This window comes from Carassius auratus, chromosome 14, assembly GCF_003368295.1.
Source record: "Carassius auratus strain Wakin chromosome 14, ASM336829v1, whole genome shotgun sequence".
NCBI lineage: Eukaryota > Metazoa > Chordata > Actinopteri > Cypriniformes > Cyprinidae > Carassius > Carassius auratus.
Genome location: NC_039256.1, coordinates 2,866,770 through 2,884,314, shown reverse-complemented (window position 1 = coordinate 2,884,314; position 17,545 = coordinate 2,866,770). Strand labels below are relative to the sequence as shown.

The 17,545-nt window shown below is 37.8% G+C and overlaps 1 protein-coding gene across 1 annotated transcript in view; it reads right to left on the bottom strand.

The window, feature by feature from the left end:
* The window catches only part of LOC113113429 (ribosomal protein S6 kinase alpha-6-like), a 32,519-nt gene extending 31,115 nt beyond the window's left edge, over positions 1 to 1,404 (bottom strand). Inside the window, exon 1 of the mRNA XM_026279608.1 lies at positions 1,194 to 1,404. Coding sequence (XP_026135393.1) covers positions 1,194 to 1,259 — 66 coding nt within the window. The 5' untranslated portion in view covers positions 1,260 to 1,404. The remainder of the gene's footprint in view (positions 1 to 1,193) is intronic.
* Positions 1,405 to 17,545: the final 16,141 nt, after the last annotated feature.

Here is a 17,545-nt window from a genome sequence, read left to right as displayed (position 1 = left end):
TGCGCATTAGCCCCGCCCACTAACAGAGAAACCGGCATGTCTTCTGCTTGTTCTAAAAAGCTGAATAATTCTAAATGAATTATTTTGACAGGAAAATACAACAAAGAACATAGTTTACATGTAGCGTATTGATTCAGCAAATATGTATCTGTAATACTCTCTCTCTCTCTCTCTCTCTCTCTCTCTCTCTGTGTGCATGTGTGAGAGTTTACAGAGTCAGGTACAGGTGCGATGTGCCTCCATTGAGATGAATAGTAAGAGTGCAGACCTCTGATGGAGAGAAAAACTCTGAAGCACTCAGTGTACAACGAGTGAAAATATATATGTGCTAAACATATAATACATATAATAACCTCGAATCGAGTAAAACCTAAGAATTTATTAGCCAATGGATAACAACAGACATCATTTAGTCGCCCAGAGTAAAACTGTAGCATATGTAATTGATTTAGTAACAATGTATAGAGAGTTGAGTAGATTGTGTTTAACACACAAAAGAGGTTGAGATTGGTTCTGAAAAAATGGTTATCGTTGCATCCCTACAGCAGACACTGACAGATATTAACACAGTAAAGCACAGTCAGTGTCAAATAACTATGAATAATAAAGCAGAAATTAAGTGTGAATGGATACTTCAATAAGAGCAACACTAAAACCAGCACTTACACACCAGATTCCTGCAACCTACCGTTCTGAACACAACACTGCTCAATCAAAACACTTCTACTTTAACTAGTCATTAAGATAGAAACTATACAATACTGCACCATTTACAGTGTGTTACAGAAACACTGACCAGCCATAAAAACAAAACAAAAGATGACAGACAGATGAAACGGTAATATCTTTAGTCTGATTGCTAGTACGAGTTGCTGTTGACAGCTCAGTCAGTGTAAGCAGATATTAATCAGCGGCTTTAGAGAGTTTTCACCGAGGTCCGCTGTGTGCGTGACTCATGAGGTGAATCCGACCAAACTGCAGTAATCACACCCCATACATCACCGCTCATACATCACACCTCATACATCACAGCTCATGCCCGTCACTAACGAGAGCGTCGTTCATTGTAATGTTGTGAGAGATTCATGATCAGAACATGCTAACAGCTCGAGCTAACGCTGCCGTCACCGAAAACACGCAGAGTTGTCGTTAACGTCACCGATAATCAATAGCGGCCGGTGAACGCTACATACCTCACTGCTGACGCTCTGCACCTCCATTTTGCGCAAGGGCTCCTGCGCGGGGCCAAAGGACATCATGTGGTTAAACTAGAGGCTTATTCCGCGGAGCATCTCTGTGTCTGTGTGACCGTTGAATGCGCGTGAACGTCAGGTGACCGCGCGACTGGCCGCTCCGCTCAAATATGGCCGTCTGCTGTGTCCGCGCGAGCTGAAGACGCCAGCAATGACGTCACTGTGACGCACCCGGCGGAGGATTTCCCCAATCCTTTTAAACACCCTCCCAAACACTGGGATTAAAGGGCTAGTTCACCCACGATGGGGAAAAAAAATTATATGGAAGTCACCAAACACTGTTTGGTTACATAGTTCGCCTACTGATGCTATGCCCTAAAAGTGTGTATTCTTTTGTAAAGAAAAAGTAATTGAGTATGTAGGCAAGCTTTGGGACATACTACTTCGTCTTAACTGCGTCTTTAACAGATGCTCTGTTAATTAAAGTTGCAAGGGCCATCCTGTCACCTTTTAAACTGCACTGTCAATCATCGTGTCATTATCGATATTTAGTTGAAATTAAATTTCATATTGGAGAGAAATGAAGAGGCAAGCACCTTGATCTGCCAGTCACTATTCTATCATGCAGAAAACTCATATATTTGCATAATGATGTATTTAAAAGTTATCATTAAAAAAACATATAATTATAAAGTTCACAGTGTTGCTGCAGATTAAATTTAATGCAGATAACATATTTTTTTTATTTATTTATTTTTTTTTATTTATTTTTTTTTACAATTTTCATGCGTGTTAGTAGTTCTTATCGAATCCTTGTTATAGGATTACAGTATAACTCACAGTTATATTTAAAAATTGTCCTGGCTCTTCCTAGCTGGAGATTACAGTGTATAATTTTTTGAATCAATATTTTCCGTACACTAATGCATTGTTTCACTTCAGAAGGCATTTATTAACACCCCGGAGCCGTGTGCAGTTTTATGATGGATGGATGTTTTTGAGCTTCAAAAACAGGGGCACCATTCACTGCCATTAATGACAATTTTTAAATATAACTTTGATTGGATTCGTCTGAAAGAGGAATGCCAGATATGCCTAAGATGCCCTGAGGGCGAGTTAATCATGGGCAATTTTCATTTTTGGGTGAACTATGCCTTTAACATTGAAGACTGTCCCAGGTCTAAAAACGCTTCGCACAGTGCTAAATTCACACCCAGAACTAGGGTTTTATAAGGTGTCTAACCAAAAAAACGAGTGTTTAGGACACAAAAGTAGAGCACAATGTGACATACTCTCTAACGGCGCCCACTGGAGGGAAACGTAATCGGTGACAAGACCTTTCATTAATTTGAACCATATCAAAAGATTATTTCAGCGCTATGTGAATCTGAGAGGAGGAGATTTGGGAAACTACATTTTATTGGTTTGTTTCAGTGTCGCTTTTCCTGACCTTCCTTCTGTTTGTCAAATGATCAAACTGAATGACCCAACGTGAAATACCACTATTTGTGTCCTAAACGCTTGTTTTTGGGGGGGGTCAACTTATACACCTTATCACACAGCAGCTTTTAGACATTGCTCTGGTTTTTGTTACATTTCAGAAATGACAAGGAGGAATCTTCCTGCAATACAAAGCCAATGGAGAGCATTGGATTGAGTGTGTGTGTGTGTGTGTTTCGAAAGACAGTGTGTGTATATGAGTCGCAGATAAAAAATAAAACAATGTTATTTTTATTTTCAATCTCCATTTTAAAAAAACAAATACTAAAACCTTCACTGCAGAATATCTGTTAGTAGTTTATTTTTTTATTACATTTGTCCCAAAGCAGGAAGACTGGTTAAAATTGAAGCTCTTTAATGCTAAATTATTGAATTTGTATGTATGAGTACCTCTTGGCCAGTAGGATTAGTGGGTATTTCATGAAGCCTGTTATAGTTAATATTTATCATTAAATAACAGACAGTTGTACTATAATTGCAGTTAGATAATGTGAGAAACATCTTAATAGCGACCATAACCAGATTGTCATATTTTTTAGTTTTAAGTCTTTCTGCAATCGTTCCCTCTCTGTCGGAGGTTGAATGAGTTTCAGGGAAGACTGCCCCTTCACGGAATATAATTAAAAGTTTCGCTGAATGCATTTGGTTGCCTTGTGTCTTTAAACATTATTTTAAACTTCTTTATTGGGTTAAATTCACAATTTGCTTGGCTTTATTAATATTTACTTGTGTTGTATCAAGTATGCTTATGTGAATCTCTGAAAATATAACTGGGAAATGACAAATTAGCCTTTATAAATGTAACATAAAAAACACTATGCTCATAAAAATGTAGTGTTTGATGTCTAAATATGCATTTAAATGCAAAACCTAAAAATAAAAGTAAGCAAATATGACCGGCAAAAACTATTTTGAGCAACTAGACTTTAGCTATCTACATGTAAACAGTACACACCATACACACACACACACACACATATGTATTATATGTAATAATGATATATATTACAGCCTAAACGGGCATCTAGTGTTTAAACCCTGGTATTACACATGAATATTATTTTTCCAGCCACCAAAGGCCTCTAATTTGCCTCATTGCACTGGAATTTAAAAACTTTTTCACTATTTTAACCCTAAATATCACAGTTATTGTAATACAAATAATTATAACATTTTATATTTTAAATGGTCAATCATTTTTCATGATTATTGCACATAATATTTAATAAAATTTCCTCAAAATACTTAATCAATTAAACTGAACTAAATTATAGTATTAGTATATTTCATTTATTAAAAGTTAGACTTAAGGTGTTTGGTGACATTTTACCGCCAAAGAGTATAAGAACATTATCAATGCTCTCTTCATCACCGAGTAAAATGCTTTTTTTTTACTGTTACTAAGAGCTCCATGAACCACGTGACCGCGTGGCGGCGAGATCAAAGCATGTCGCGACTCTTATCTGCGTCTTCACCATGGTAACGATCGATAAGGCTTATGGGTATTGTAGTGATCCACAAAACCGATGGAAAAACGGTATTTCTCTGAAAAACGTCAACATTTAGAAGCGAACTGGCTAATTATATCTGTACTATATTTTGACTGCGAGGAACCACTAACGATGGTTTACGATAGTGAGTAGCCTACAGAACATAAAGAAAAAATAAAAAAGACTAAATGTCCTGATGACACGTTGAGTTATGTAGTGCTGTAATTAAATAACAGTAATAATAATAAATAAATATTATTAAAAAAAATTAATAATAAATAAAATAATACGGCTGTGCAGTGTGCTCCCGATGGCAGAAAGAAAAGCGTGCTGCAGGCACGAGAGATGCATCAGAAGTCGAGCTGAGTGACAGGAAAACAGGAGATTCGTGTCCATGAACATGAATCAATAGATTAACTGCCGTGAGACTGACCAACAGCAGAGATTCATCAGATCTTTCTGGATTTAATGAACTGCTTCGTGCACACGAGGTAGCTCTAATCATCTCAACATTAGCGAGTTTCGTCAAATACATCGACTAATCCAAAAAGATGAACATCCTCCCGAGAAAACGCGTTTCTTATTCACAGCAACTCTAAACAGTGAAGATCCACAAAACTAATTCAGCCAGAGAAACAAGACACTCACCGAGAAGGTAAAGCACTGAGCATTTTGTTTTAACAGTAAGCATTTGCTACTTTGCTTGTTAAACTAACTCTTCATACCCAGCTGAAAATAAAACAATTGAAGCCATCACATAATTTGTAATTGTTTGACTGGTTATAGTGGGAATTGTATTAGTTCCAATGGACAAAGTCTACATGTTGTACCTTGGGTTCAGCGGAGCTGGAATGAACCCAGAGCATCCTGAACTGAACCCTTTTAATCACTTACAGTTTACAACCCTTACTGTAAATGAAGTTGCTCCTGTCATACAGCTGTGGTCTGTGTGTTAATGAAGCCTGGGATGTTTCTGAGTGTCCCAGGTCCTTTCTTCTGCAGTTGGTCTTCATTTGCTCAGGATGTGATCATCCCAAATGTTGCAGAAACAACATAACTGTTGACTTTCTTCTGGAACAGGAATATACTTTTTCCAAGCTTGGTCTGTGCAGCACAAAAAACCCAAAGCAACGGTAATTGAAGACTACTTCACAACATCTACCTGTGAGATATTAAAAACCTCAACACACAACACTGAATAGATTTTGACTTCATGTTAGCTTATTTCACACATAAAAATAATATATATAGTGTCAAATTGTAACTAAATTCTGCTTTTGTTTTTCTTTGCTCTTTCACAAGCTTGTTCTTTAAACATGAACACTAGCAGGTAAACAGTGCGTTTTAATACAAATGTCAAAATTTTATTGACTGATTTACAGATGTGTGTGTTTGCTCAACAGGACAAATGTGATGAAAGCAGCTGCCTGTGTCTCATCAGCTCCTGTGCTTCTGGATCCAAACACTGAGCAGAAACAGACACGTCCTGATCATCCAGAGAGGGTTGGACTCATCAAGAGACGGAGCATCAAACCAACCTCCTTCACTCACACACGCTTTCCTTTCTTCTGGTGATATATGCTTTCCCTTCTGAGGATCTTAGCATTATATTCAGTAGCTGCAGTTAATATCAAGTCACTTAACTTCATACACGATATGCCCAGATATTTCCAGCATTGCTACAGTCATGGAAAACCTGCAAATGTCATGCCATCTTTATATTGTGATGTCCAGGCCTGAAGAAGCCTTGAAAATAAATAAAAACCATGAAAAATCATGTGTTTCTTTTATGTTTAGTACATTTTCATTCATTACACTCTTTCCTAAAATCTTGAATCTAGTGGCCCAATGCACTGAATTAAAACACACAGTGAAGGGTTCAAACACGGAGTGCAGCTTTACTGACATCTAGTGGTGAACATGTGCAAATGACTCAAAATAAAAACTTCTGTCATCGTTTACTCTCAACAGTGTTGATCCTGACATCATGCATGACTGACTTTATTCTGTGGAAACAAAATGTGATGTAATGTTTGTGGAAGCAGGCACAATAGAACGAGATATAGAGAGCTGAAATGAGAAGCCACCTGTGTTACTGAAGCTGACTGATGTAGATTTATTACTGGCCAAATAAAGAGAATAAAAGATGCATTTGTAGTCTTTGAGAGCATCTCTGGATGGTCAGTGCAGGTCACAATGTCCAGTGTTTCTGGCCCAGCACTCATGCACATATAAATGAATGGATACACTGGTTTCAGAGCAACACCGAAGGCCTTCTGGGAAAAGTGTTTCTTGGTTTCACCATGCTGCAGACAGACAGTCCTGATACAGGAGGCTCTTCACTAGTAAGAAACACAACTCATAAGAGTATAAAAACAGTCAATATTAATTTGAGCTCCAGACTGGATCTCACAGAAAAGATTTGAGGGCCGTGAAAAGGTTGCAGTCAGATGTAGTGCTGTGTCACTGATCTAATGAAGATGTGAATGATTATGTTGATGCAGGAGCGGTTCTAGACTCTTTTTTTAGGTGGACTTCAGTCTCCTATTTGTCGTTTCAGCCTCCTAAATCTATGAGCATTGACGTAAAACAGTCGGTTATGTCTTAAGTGAACGCAAAAAAGAGTTATCAAAATATCAGATGTGCATTAATATAATGGACCCCTGAATTTAATAATATTAATTAACTGATATTTTGACTTCTGGAGGGGATGTAGATTTGTAATAGTGAGTAGAAGAAGCTGGGTGCTGAGCCTGTGGCTGTTCTATATGCAAGTGTCAATGTCTTGAACTTGATGCGAGCCACAATCTGTAGCCAGTGCAAAGGTATAAAGAGATGTGTAACATGGGCTTTTTTGGGTTCATTGAAGACCAGTCGTGCCGCTGCATTCGGAATCATTTGTAGAGGTTTGATTGTGCTTGACGGAAGTCCAGCCAGAAGAGCATTGGAGTAGTCCAGCCTGGAAACGACAAGGGCCTGGACAAGAAGTTTTGCAGCATGCTCCATTAGAAATGGCTTGATCTTTCTGAAGCTATGCAATGCAAAACTGCAAGATCGAGCAGTCTTTGCAATGTGGTCTTTGAAGATGAGCTGGTCATCAAAGGTTACACCAAGATTTATGACCGAAGTTGATTGGGAAATCGTAGAAGAACCTAGCTGGATAGAGAAATCTAAGTGTAGAGTTGTAGTGGCAGGTAAGATAAGAAGCTCAGTCTTTTCCAGGTTGAGCTGTAGGTAATATTTTTTCATCCATGCTGAGATGTCTGCCAGGCAGCCTGAGATCTGTGCAGCTACCATTGGATCATCTGGTTGAAATGAAAGATAGAGCTGTGTGTCATCAGCATAGCAATGGTAGGAGAATCAATGTGCCTGTATGATGGGACCCAGTGATGTAGTTTATGTGGAGAAGAGGAGGGGTCCAAGAACTGATCCATGAGGAATGTACGAGTATTGGTAACGAACGGTTTACGGGCAAATATAAAGAAATTGAAGTGTCATCCCTATCAAAGTGAGGACTTTGGAGTGAGCAGGGCACATGCATGTCCTTATCAGTGTTGACAGGTTCTAACAACAAAACCCGCCCAATTGCTTCTCAAAACTAGCTCAATCGCGTTTCGAATGTAATCCCCAATAAAAATTGGTGGGGTAAAATACACGTTTTTGGTTTGGGTTTCCCTGGTAAAATTTGCATATTAGTTGCTACATATCACGTCATTGGGGTCGCTGTACACATGAAAAACAACCCGAAGCAACAGTGTAAAAGTATCCCAATTCTTGGCAACACTAGCCATTATGTAGTTGTTTGGGATGCACTTGGCAAAAGAAGTGACATAAATTCCTCATTATCTTCAGCTGGGATATTCCCTTGAAAACGCAGCACGTGTCAATCAAAAGATTATATATTACTTTTATATATTATATAGCATAATTTAATGTTTATATGCAACTGTAAGGATTGAGTTGTGTTGGTTTGAATAATAAAAAAACACCGGTTGTGGTCCATAAACAACGCCTTCTCCAGACAAAGAGGGAACTGCTCCATCTTTCAAGAATAATCTTTGTGCGAATCCAGCATTAAACTGATTGAGATTGAGGAAGCTGTCCTCAGCAAAATGTGCTGCACATAGTTTTACATGTGGATTATAATTTTTGGGAACTGAGTTAAACATAAATTGTAACCATTGATCTCTAAGTACCCGGGAAGCTGTCCTCAGCAAAATGTATATGTCTCAGCGTTACTGTCTGGGCAGAACTATTGTTCCAGGCACCTACGACAGATTTGCAAATAACCTGCCTGATCTATCTCAACTGCTATTTATACCCAAAAAATACACATAAACTAGATTAAATGACTGGCAACATGAGCACTATTTTCTCTAATACATTAGAAGCTGTTGCCCCCGTCAAATTGAAAAAGGTTCGAGAAAATGTACTGTCCCATGGTATAATAGTAATACTCACTCTCTCAAGAAACTCGTGGTCCATGGTTTTATTTCCCTGTCAAATGTTGAGAGCGCATAATTGTAGCGCAACAGTACATTAATATAATGAGTGAGCGCGAATCTCTCTGCTCGTGTCCGGAATAAAATATGCCCAAGCGCGAATCTCTCTGCTCGTGTGCGAAATACAATGTGCAGAGCGCGAATGTCTCTGCTCAGACACACGTTGCTCTTGTAAGAATGTTTTCTGGGCTCGCTCAGAGAGTATGCCTGCACTTAAAACGTGTTCAGTGCAATCCCGAATCTCTCCTCTTCACTTAAAGTAAGCGTGTATGTGCTGTGTCCCGTGTGTTTGCGCATGGCCAAGTACTCTTCTCTTTGATTTCTTTCTCTTTGCTCTTGGCATAAACGCTGTCAAAACGGCAACAACCAATCAGAAATAGGCTTCAACGACTGACCAATGAAAACGCAACATCGTACATGGAATCTTATTGTTTAATATTGAACTGCACACCGGACTGAAGGGCAGTTTCAATCTTCAGTGGGAGAGAATGAAGGGGTTAAGTTTATAGATGATGTTGTAATGCAACCTGGACTCTGAAAGATTTGGAGCATTTGTTGTCCTATTTATCAGAGTCGAGCTGTCATAGTTAATACAAGAGTTTCCATCATTGTTTGAAGAAATTCCAACACAAACTACTTTAATAGAGCATGACGTGGATGTGGGGGATGCTTCACCTACTGTATACGCCAGCGCTTTTATCGCGTCCCTTTTGAAAAACATTCAAAGTTGGAGTCCGAGATTCAGTACATGCTGAAAAATAACATTTCAAAACTGTATTGTTCAAGTTGGGCTTCACCGCGTTTGCTAGTTAGAAAACTGGATGAAACGTTCAGGTTTTGTATGGACTATAGTGGTTTTTCTAAGCTTTGATTGTGTTTACAGTGTGCAATATAACATGTGTTCATGTTTCGCGTGTACAAAAACACAGTATTTTTCACACAATTCACCTATCTGTATACCACTGTTTTCACTGTCATAAAAATGGGCTGATGACTTCCTTGTTCTATAAAGTCCCTCCTTTAGAAATACGTAACGAGTTGAGAATTGGGCCATCGGTTCCTGTGTTGTAATTCGACAGCAGCTGAGCGCACGCTGCCCTCCTGTAAATGTAATTGGGCTAGTTTTGGACTAGTTTTGAGAAGCAAGTTGGCAGGATTTGCTTTAAAAACCTGGCAATCCTGATCTGAATGCACGTGCTGTAGATGTACTTCTAATCACATGAACGCCTTTACTGACGAGATGCGCATGAAAGTCAGATTAGATTTTTTTGCACAGCCCTACCATCTAGTTACTTGGTTTGACATCCTTGTTCTTAATACTGGTGCCCCGCAAGGGACTATTCTATCCCCATTACTCTTCTCCATTTATACAAACGGATTCCAATTAGATCTGGAAAATTTTCGTTTGTTCAATTATGCAGATAATATGGCCCTGGTTGCTTTATTAAAGAGGGGGGACATAGTTGGAGATGAAGTATATAGAGCACATGTGTCATCTCTCCAGAAATGCTGCAATGAAAGTTCCTTAGAGATAAATGTAACAAAAACAAAGGAACTTGTCTTTTATGAAAAGGACCCTGTGCAGCCCCTTATAATTTGGGGACAAATTGTAGAGGTAGTAGAAAAGTTCAAATACCTCGGTACATATATTGATTCTAATCTAAATTTCGGTTAAAACACAGACTACATTTTTAAAACCTGTAACCAAGGTCTCCATCTACTGCGCAAGCTCAACTTACTAAAAGTAAGCTGGAGAGAATAGTAAACCTCGCTTCAAAAATCATAGTGACAAGTCAGAAACAATTAATTCCACGTACGAAGAAGTTCTCAGGAAAAAAGCTTTTAAAATAGCAAACGATCCCACTCATCCACTCAACAGGGAGTTTGAACTCCTTCCCTCTGCCAGACGTTATAAAGTACCTAGGGCAAATCGTAATATTTTTTACAATTATTTTATTCCTAATGCAATTCCGACACTGAACAACACGTCCCGCTAGTAATTGCTACTGCTGTACTGCATTTTGCCCTGAAGATGTCTGTGTGTTAGTTTTGTTGTTCTTGTTGGTTTGATTGTTGTTTTTATGAGACCGAAGGCAAATTTCCACATTGTAGACAATAAAATGAAAATGAAAATGAATGAACAAAGCTAAACAGCGTTGCCCTTTGTGTAATAAATTACAGAAACTGTTAAACGCAACAACTTAAATAATAAAATACACTTACCAGTGGTCCATAAACAACGCCTTCTCCAGACAAAGAGGGAACTGCTCCATCTTTCAAGAATAATCTTTGTGCGAATCCAGCATTAAACTGATTGAGATTGAGGAAGCTGTCCTCAGCAAAATGTGCTGCACATAGTTTTACATGTGGATTATAATTTTTAGGAACCGAGTTAAACATAAATTGTAACCATTGATGTCTAAGTACAGCATCCCTGTGAAGCCCAAACAAAGGTGATTGGACTCCGAGATGAAAATAATAGTGTTTCGACGACATGGCGACAAACACAAACGCAACTCTTCCTCCTTCTCCGTCGGAGCGCAACAACGCCTCATTTTTTTTTTGTGTTTATTCCTGTGGGCGAAGGTTAGTCAAAAAACGGGTTTAAAGATATCATTACTGCAGGAAGTAGAGGGATGTAGTCCAAACTAGTCATTCGTTGTAGGCAAATTCTGTTAAATAAAATATCTTGCTTGGCATGGAACTTTGAGCTTTAGAATTTTACTGATATTATTTATACTCTAACAACAACAACATTACACACTAACTAAAGTTTGAAACATGGGATCATGAAGAATGGGACCTTTAATAAAATCACCAAACTTTATGCATTTCCACTCCCAAGGATGGGGGATTACATCAATCAAGTAGGCTTGGCAAGATGTGTCAGTAAATTCGATTTGCTTAAAGTGTACTGGCAGGTGCCTTTGACACCTCAAGCACAGGAAATTATGGCTTTTATAACTTCTTCGGGCTGTACTTTTATTCTGTCATGAGCTTTGGGTTACACAACACTCCAGTGACATTTCAAAGATTAATGAAATGTGTAGTCTCTGGATTAGAAGGCTTCGCAGTTTATTTGGACGATGTTATCATTTACAGCGATGGCTGGGATTAGCATGTGACATGGGTACAATAATTATTTTGGTGTTTACTGGAGGCTTATTTGGGGAAAGAGGTGGGACAAGGTATGGTGTGCGAGCCAAGGTAAGCGCAATAGAGAATTTTGCTACACCTTGTACTAAAAAAGAGCTTATTGTTTATTGGGATGGCAAGTTACTTTTTTATTGGTCCGCTAAATGTGAGTGGACCCCCCCATTGTCAAAAGAGATTTGAGAATGTTAAGTTGCTGTTGACTGTTGCTACTGTATTAGCTGCACCTCCCAGTGGTCTTCCGTTTGAGATTAAGGTTGACGCAAGTCAAGTGGGACAGGAGCGGTCCATCTCCAGACTCATTTTGGTGGTGTTAGTCATCCACCATAGTTAGTTTTTAATTCTTATAAATTGAACAATTTTGTGATTGAGAAGGAAATGCTGGCACAGAAATGGGAACTCCAACATTATGTTGTGCATGTGGGAGGAGGGTCCCCAGTTTTCATCTATTTGGATCATAATCTATTCTGCCACCCTAATGCTCCTTGCAAATGTTGACAGGCAGATAACTCCTCTGCCAATCACCACGCTGAAGCAAATAAACCATTTACACTGTTTAATGAATAAAGGGAGTAGGGTAAAACTAAAAAGAGAACAGGAGAATTAAATGTATACATTTAAATATACATAGATGGAATTTAGCATACATTGCCAATGTACAACAGGCACATGAAATTACAATGCTTACATTAATGTGAAATAAACCAATGTCTCAACTACATACTGATCACTCAAATTGAATCAAAGGATTAATTTTGAATAATAATTTGAATTTAATAATTACTTGCAATATTGAAAAAATTGTGTACATGGTAGTTCACACATGGTAAATGTACAATACACATACCAGAACGAAGATTCAAATTTAATCTTGTACTAAATACAAAATACAATCAAATATTGTTAAATTACATCTTAACATAAATCTACATACCAACGATGACTCCCAGAAGACAAAAAAATGTAGCAGGTGGCATTGGATGCAGCCAGAGTAAAGAACAGCTATGTACCATGCAACAGACTGGCTGATCTACTTCTTCTTCTTCTTCTTCTTTGGTGTTTTATTGGCGGTTGGCAAACCAGCTTATAGGTGCATTACCGCCACAGACTGGACTGGAGTGTGGATCAAGATTTAGGCATTATCTATGCTGGGGAAAGAGGCCAAAAAACAAATATATATTTAAAAAAAACAAAACAAATATATATATATACATACATCATACATACATACATACATACATACATAACATATATATATATATATATATTTTTTTTTTTAATATATATATATATATATAATTTTGTTTCAAGGACAATTTTCTATATTCTTTTACTTAATTCACATTCTCTTATAAACTTAACAATGTCATCATATATCTTGTTAGCTGATTTCCCCAATAAACCTGACAAAGAAAAGTCATGGTGTTTCAATTTCTTCATTGACTGAATAAGGCTTCTGCTTTACTTAAAGGAATATGTAGATCTATTTGCTTTATTCTTAGTTTGTTTAGCCAGCATATCCACCTTCTCATTTCCCTCCACTCCAACATGAGCAGGAACCCAAATGAATTGTGTAGAAATACCCTTAACTTTCATTTCATACATCCTGCAGAATATTTCATTAATAATATCCATCCTAACTAATGACCGGACAGATTTTATACTTTCAAGTGCTGCAAGACTATCAGATGCAATGACAGTGTTATTTACTTCCTTCTCTTCTATCCACTGTAGGGCCAATAATATTGCTCTGTAGCATATACTGATAAATGGTTGGTTACTCTTTTCTTAATATAAAATTCACCCCTTTGAATGTATACGGCTGCACCAGCATATCCAGTGTCAGGATCCTTAGATCCATCTGTAAATAAAACCATTGACTGTGAGAAATATTTCTCAAAATACCTTTGGACTATATACCATATCGGAATTTGATTATAATTGTTTTTCAGTTCCTGCTCTATACTAAGGTAAACATTTGGCAAGGGGAATAACCAGGGAGGGATTGAGGAAATGGATACTGTATTACTGTGCTGTAATTGATTTAATCCTATATTTCTTGCTTTAGCATCACCTATCCACCCAAAACTTGTAAAATTAGTTTCATTGTGTTCCCAGCATTCTTTTAATTTGTTTTTGACAGGATGTTTTTCATTGTGTCCTTGGAGATTGACCCAGTATGCAATCATTAATTTTACTCTTCTGATCCTTAATGGCATTTCTCCCATTTCCACCTGCAGTGGTGATACCTGAGATGATTTGAATGCCCCACTACAGACTCTCAGGGCTTGAGCTTGCAATACATCCAATTCCTTGAGGTTTGATTATGTTGCTGACATGTAAGCTATACATCCATAGTCAAGAACAGATGACTGGCTTCTTCATCTTCTAGTGTTTTATGGCGGTTTTGGCAAACCAGCGTAAAGGTGCATTACCGCCACCTGCTGATCTGCAGTGTGGAGTGCGCATAGATTTAGAAGGTAGACACAACCCCCCCCCCCCCCCCCCCAAAAAAAACAAAAAAACAATTATAAAAAATAATTCAATAAAAAATAATAAAATGCATAAATTCTACATAGTGTTCCTGTGTTTCAGGTATTTAAACAAAATTTCATGCACTGCTGATGGCCTTGAACCGTTTCCTAACAATGTATTTAAAAAAAATATGATAAACTCCCAGCCATCCTAATTTTTGAATTAATTGAAATCGCTCTCTTTCAGATGCAGAACATTCAATAAGAATATGCCAGATGCCTGGCTGGTCTAACATTGGTGACATCATCAAGCTGCAGCTGCTTTTAAAGGTGCCATATGCAAAAATTGAGGTAAAAATATCCAAAAAATTACCTACACGCATCAAAAGAATGAGAAGAAATAAGGGTGATGATGTCATTTAAAAAATGTCAAGTTATAGTGCTGCAGAGATATCAACCTTAATTAGCATCAGCATTACTTGCCCCGGCCCGACAGGTGTCGTAATACCAGTTTCGGCCATGGGCGGCGTTATGCGGGCAACATAACCACCAGCCAACCTGCAATACACGAATAACTCGCACGGCTTGTGGGCGTGTACTTGAACCTGATGTCAATCATGTGGAAAGTACAGCCCAGTACTTCATTTCAGTTCAGGGAAGAGAGAGGAAGGATGGCTTAAGCCCTGCGTTTGATAATTAGCTAGCTATAAGTTACCCATTTTTTTTATATCATAACTAACCTGCTCTGTCTAGTCTGTTGGTCTCCGTGTCCTCTTTGCTTTGTGGTTTTTCTGGGCGTGAGAAAATTGATGTGTGGCGTGAAAGCGTGTGAAAAGAGTCAATTGCGTGTGTCTCACGGTGAATGCTTGAGAGTTGGCAGCTCTGGTTACGTTGGTTGGCGCTAGCTTGGTCAACATCAGCTGTCTGATTTTGACCAATGATGTTGACAGAATGCTGTCTGTCAAATTAATTTAATTCAAATAATGTGTATATACAACTCAAAATGTAATATGAACAAAACGAATAGGAACATATTGACTGGTAAAGGTGAAGGGGAGTAGCTTGAAGATGTCATGTTTCAATATCACTTGACATCACCCAACATTCCTTTGGAGGCAAAACGTCCTCTTTTAGGCTTCGGCTATGGCTGTGGGGTTGTTGTGAAGGTAGGGGCGGAGCATAGAGACTATGCCGTTTCTCCTTTGTTACTCTAGAGTAGACCAATTCACTTTATTGAGGCATACTGCCCCCGTCTGGTATGGAATGTGGAGTATGACTTGATTTTTTTTGCCAGACATGACAGATGGCACCTTTAAAGGAGCCAGCACATATTTATTCTAACATCACATTAGAACACATAATCCTTTGACATTCCTTCACACATTACAGATTCTTGTTCACTTACTCAACACTTAATGAGATTGGTACTTTACTTACAGCCTTAACTTGTCGGTTAAACATATTAAAGGAGCTGAGAATGTATTCACGGACACTGTCATGTGCCCCTGTGGTTGAGTGAGATGGTGTTTTGTCATTTTTATTTTAGTTTTGATTTGGGATTATTTTAAGGGGGTGTATTAGGATTGAATTGTGTTGGTTAGGGTGATTTGGTTTCTTTCTCTTTGGCAGGTTCTGTGATTGGACTGTGACTGGAGCGCTCCTGATTGTCATTATTAGAGCCTGAACGATATGGATTTTTGGGGGCCGATGCCGATGCCGATAATAACTCGAAAAGAGCCGATTTATAAGACGATATTTTGATTTTGAAAATAAACTGGATATTAGACCCATTTCCTATAAACTGCACTTACACAACATTCAATAGCAAAATATCTGCCTGTTCTACGCATGTGGGCTGTATAAACCATTTTCCAGTAGGGATTTATGTTAAAAAAAGCCTTAGATTACAGTCTCAATGTCTAAACAATTGCACATCAAAAGTATATTTTTAATATAATATTTTTTAATATATTTTGATTTTAAACATTTAACACTTTTATTTTCTTCCAGTTGAAGCTGGTTTTAACAGTCTGTGTGTGTACTGTAAATAAATTATAATACTAAAGGTAAAGTATTTGCAGAAGTAGTCCCACACTTTGCTGCTACAGGATTCACCTTTTTCAGCCATCTGTAGGGCAGAAAGAGAGACAGAGAAAGAATAAGCATGTGTATTAATAATATCACCATGTATCATTACTCGTGTCATCATTAGAATTATAATAATAATAAACAGGGATCTCCTACATAGGCAAACATTTGAAATATGTATATATATATATATATATATATATATATATATATATATATATATATATATATATATATATATATTTTTTTTTATCAAGTAATAGGTATTACCTATTACCTACTTATATTTAACAATATTATTAAAACATTTTCCTGTTATGTCTGTAAAGCTGCTTTGAAACAATCTGTAAAAAAGAATGTCCCCTCTGGTTTAATAATTTCTGACGCACCTATTGTAGATACTGTAACTCCACTATATTTGCTCTCACAGACACATTCACAACGGGCCCGTATATCTTCTCTTCTCTTTGTGCAGTCTGAATCAAAACATTGTCATGCGCTGGCGAACGTAAAGTTAGCCTACTGTTACCGGAAGATTACGGAATCAATTCAAAGTTAGTGTCATGAACACACCGCTGTCAATTTTGAGAAGAACCACATTCAAACAAGTTAATAGCAAGCATTTAAGGGGCCTGCTAAAAAGGAAGCTATATTAGCGTTAGAATAACATAACAGTTGTTGTTTTTTCGAGGCACGCTGTACATAACTTCTAGTCATTGACTGATTACACGCTCCCCCCTGCCACAGTTACTCAGTCATTATGTGGGTATGTACATATAGAATAAGTTATATTATATTTAGAATAAGTTAAACGCTAATGTTATAGTTTGACCTCTTATTAACTTTCATACTCTTCCACTGATAAACATGTTATTAGCTTTGTGGCTAATCTAATATAGCAATGCATTAGCGGCTGTAAGTGATGTTATAGAATATTTAGAAGTGATAATGATAGGACTGTTAGCTAGAACTACCACACCGTTTTTATTTACAGTGTATGAACTAAAACATTTTTACATGACGAACGACAGACTCACCGTCAAAACAGTACAACTCCGTGGCTTGGCTGATCGCTTTCTTCGCTAGTGGATTTCTGGCGCTGTTGTCAACTCTGCAGCTGCAGAGCTCCATCTGGTGGGCAAACT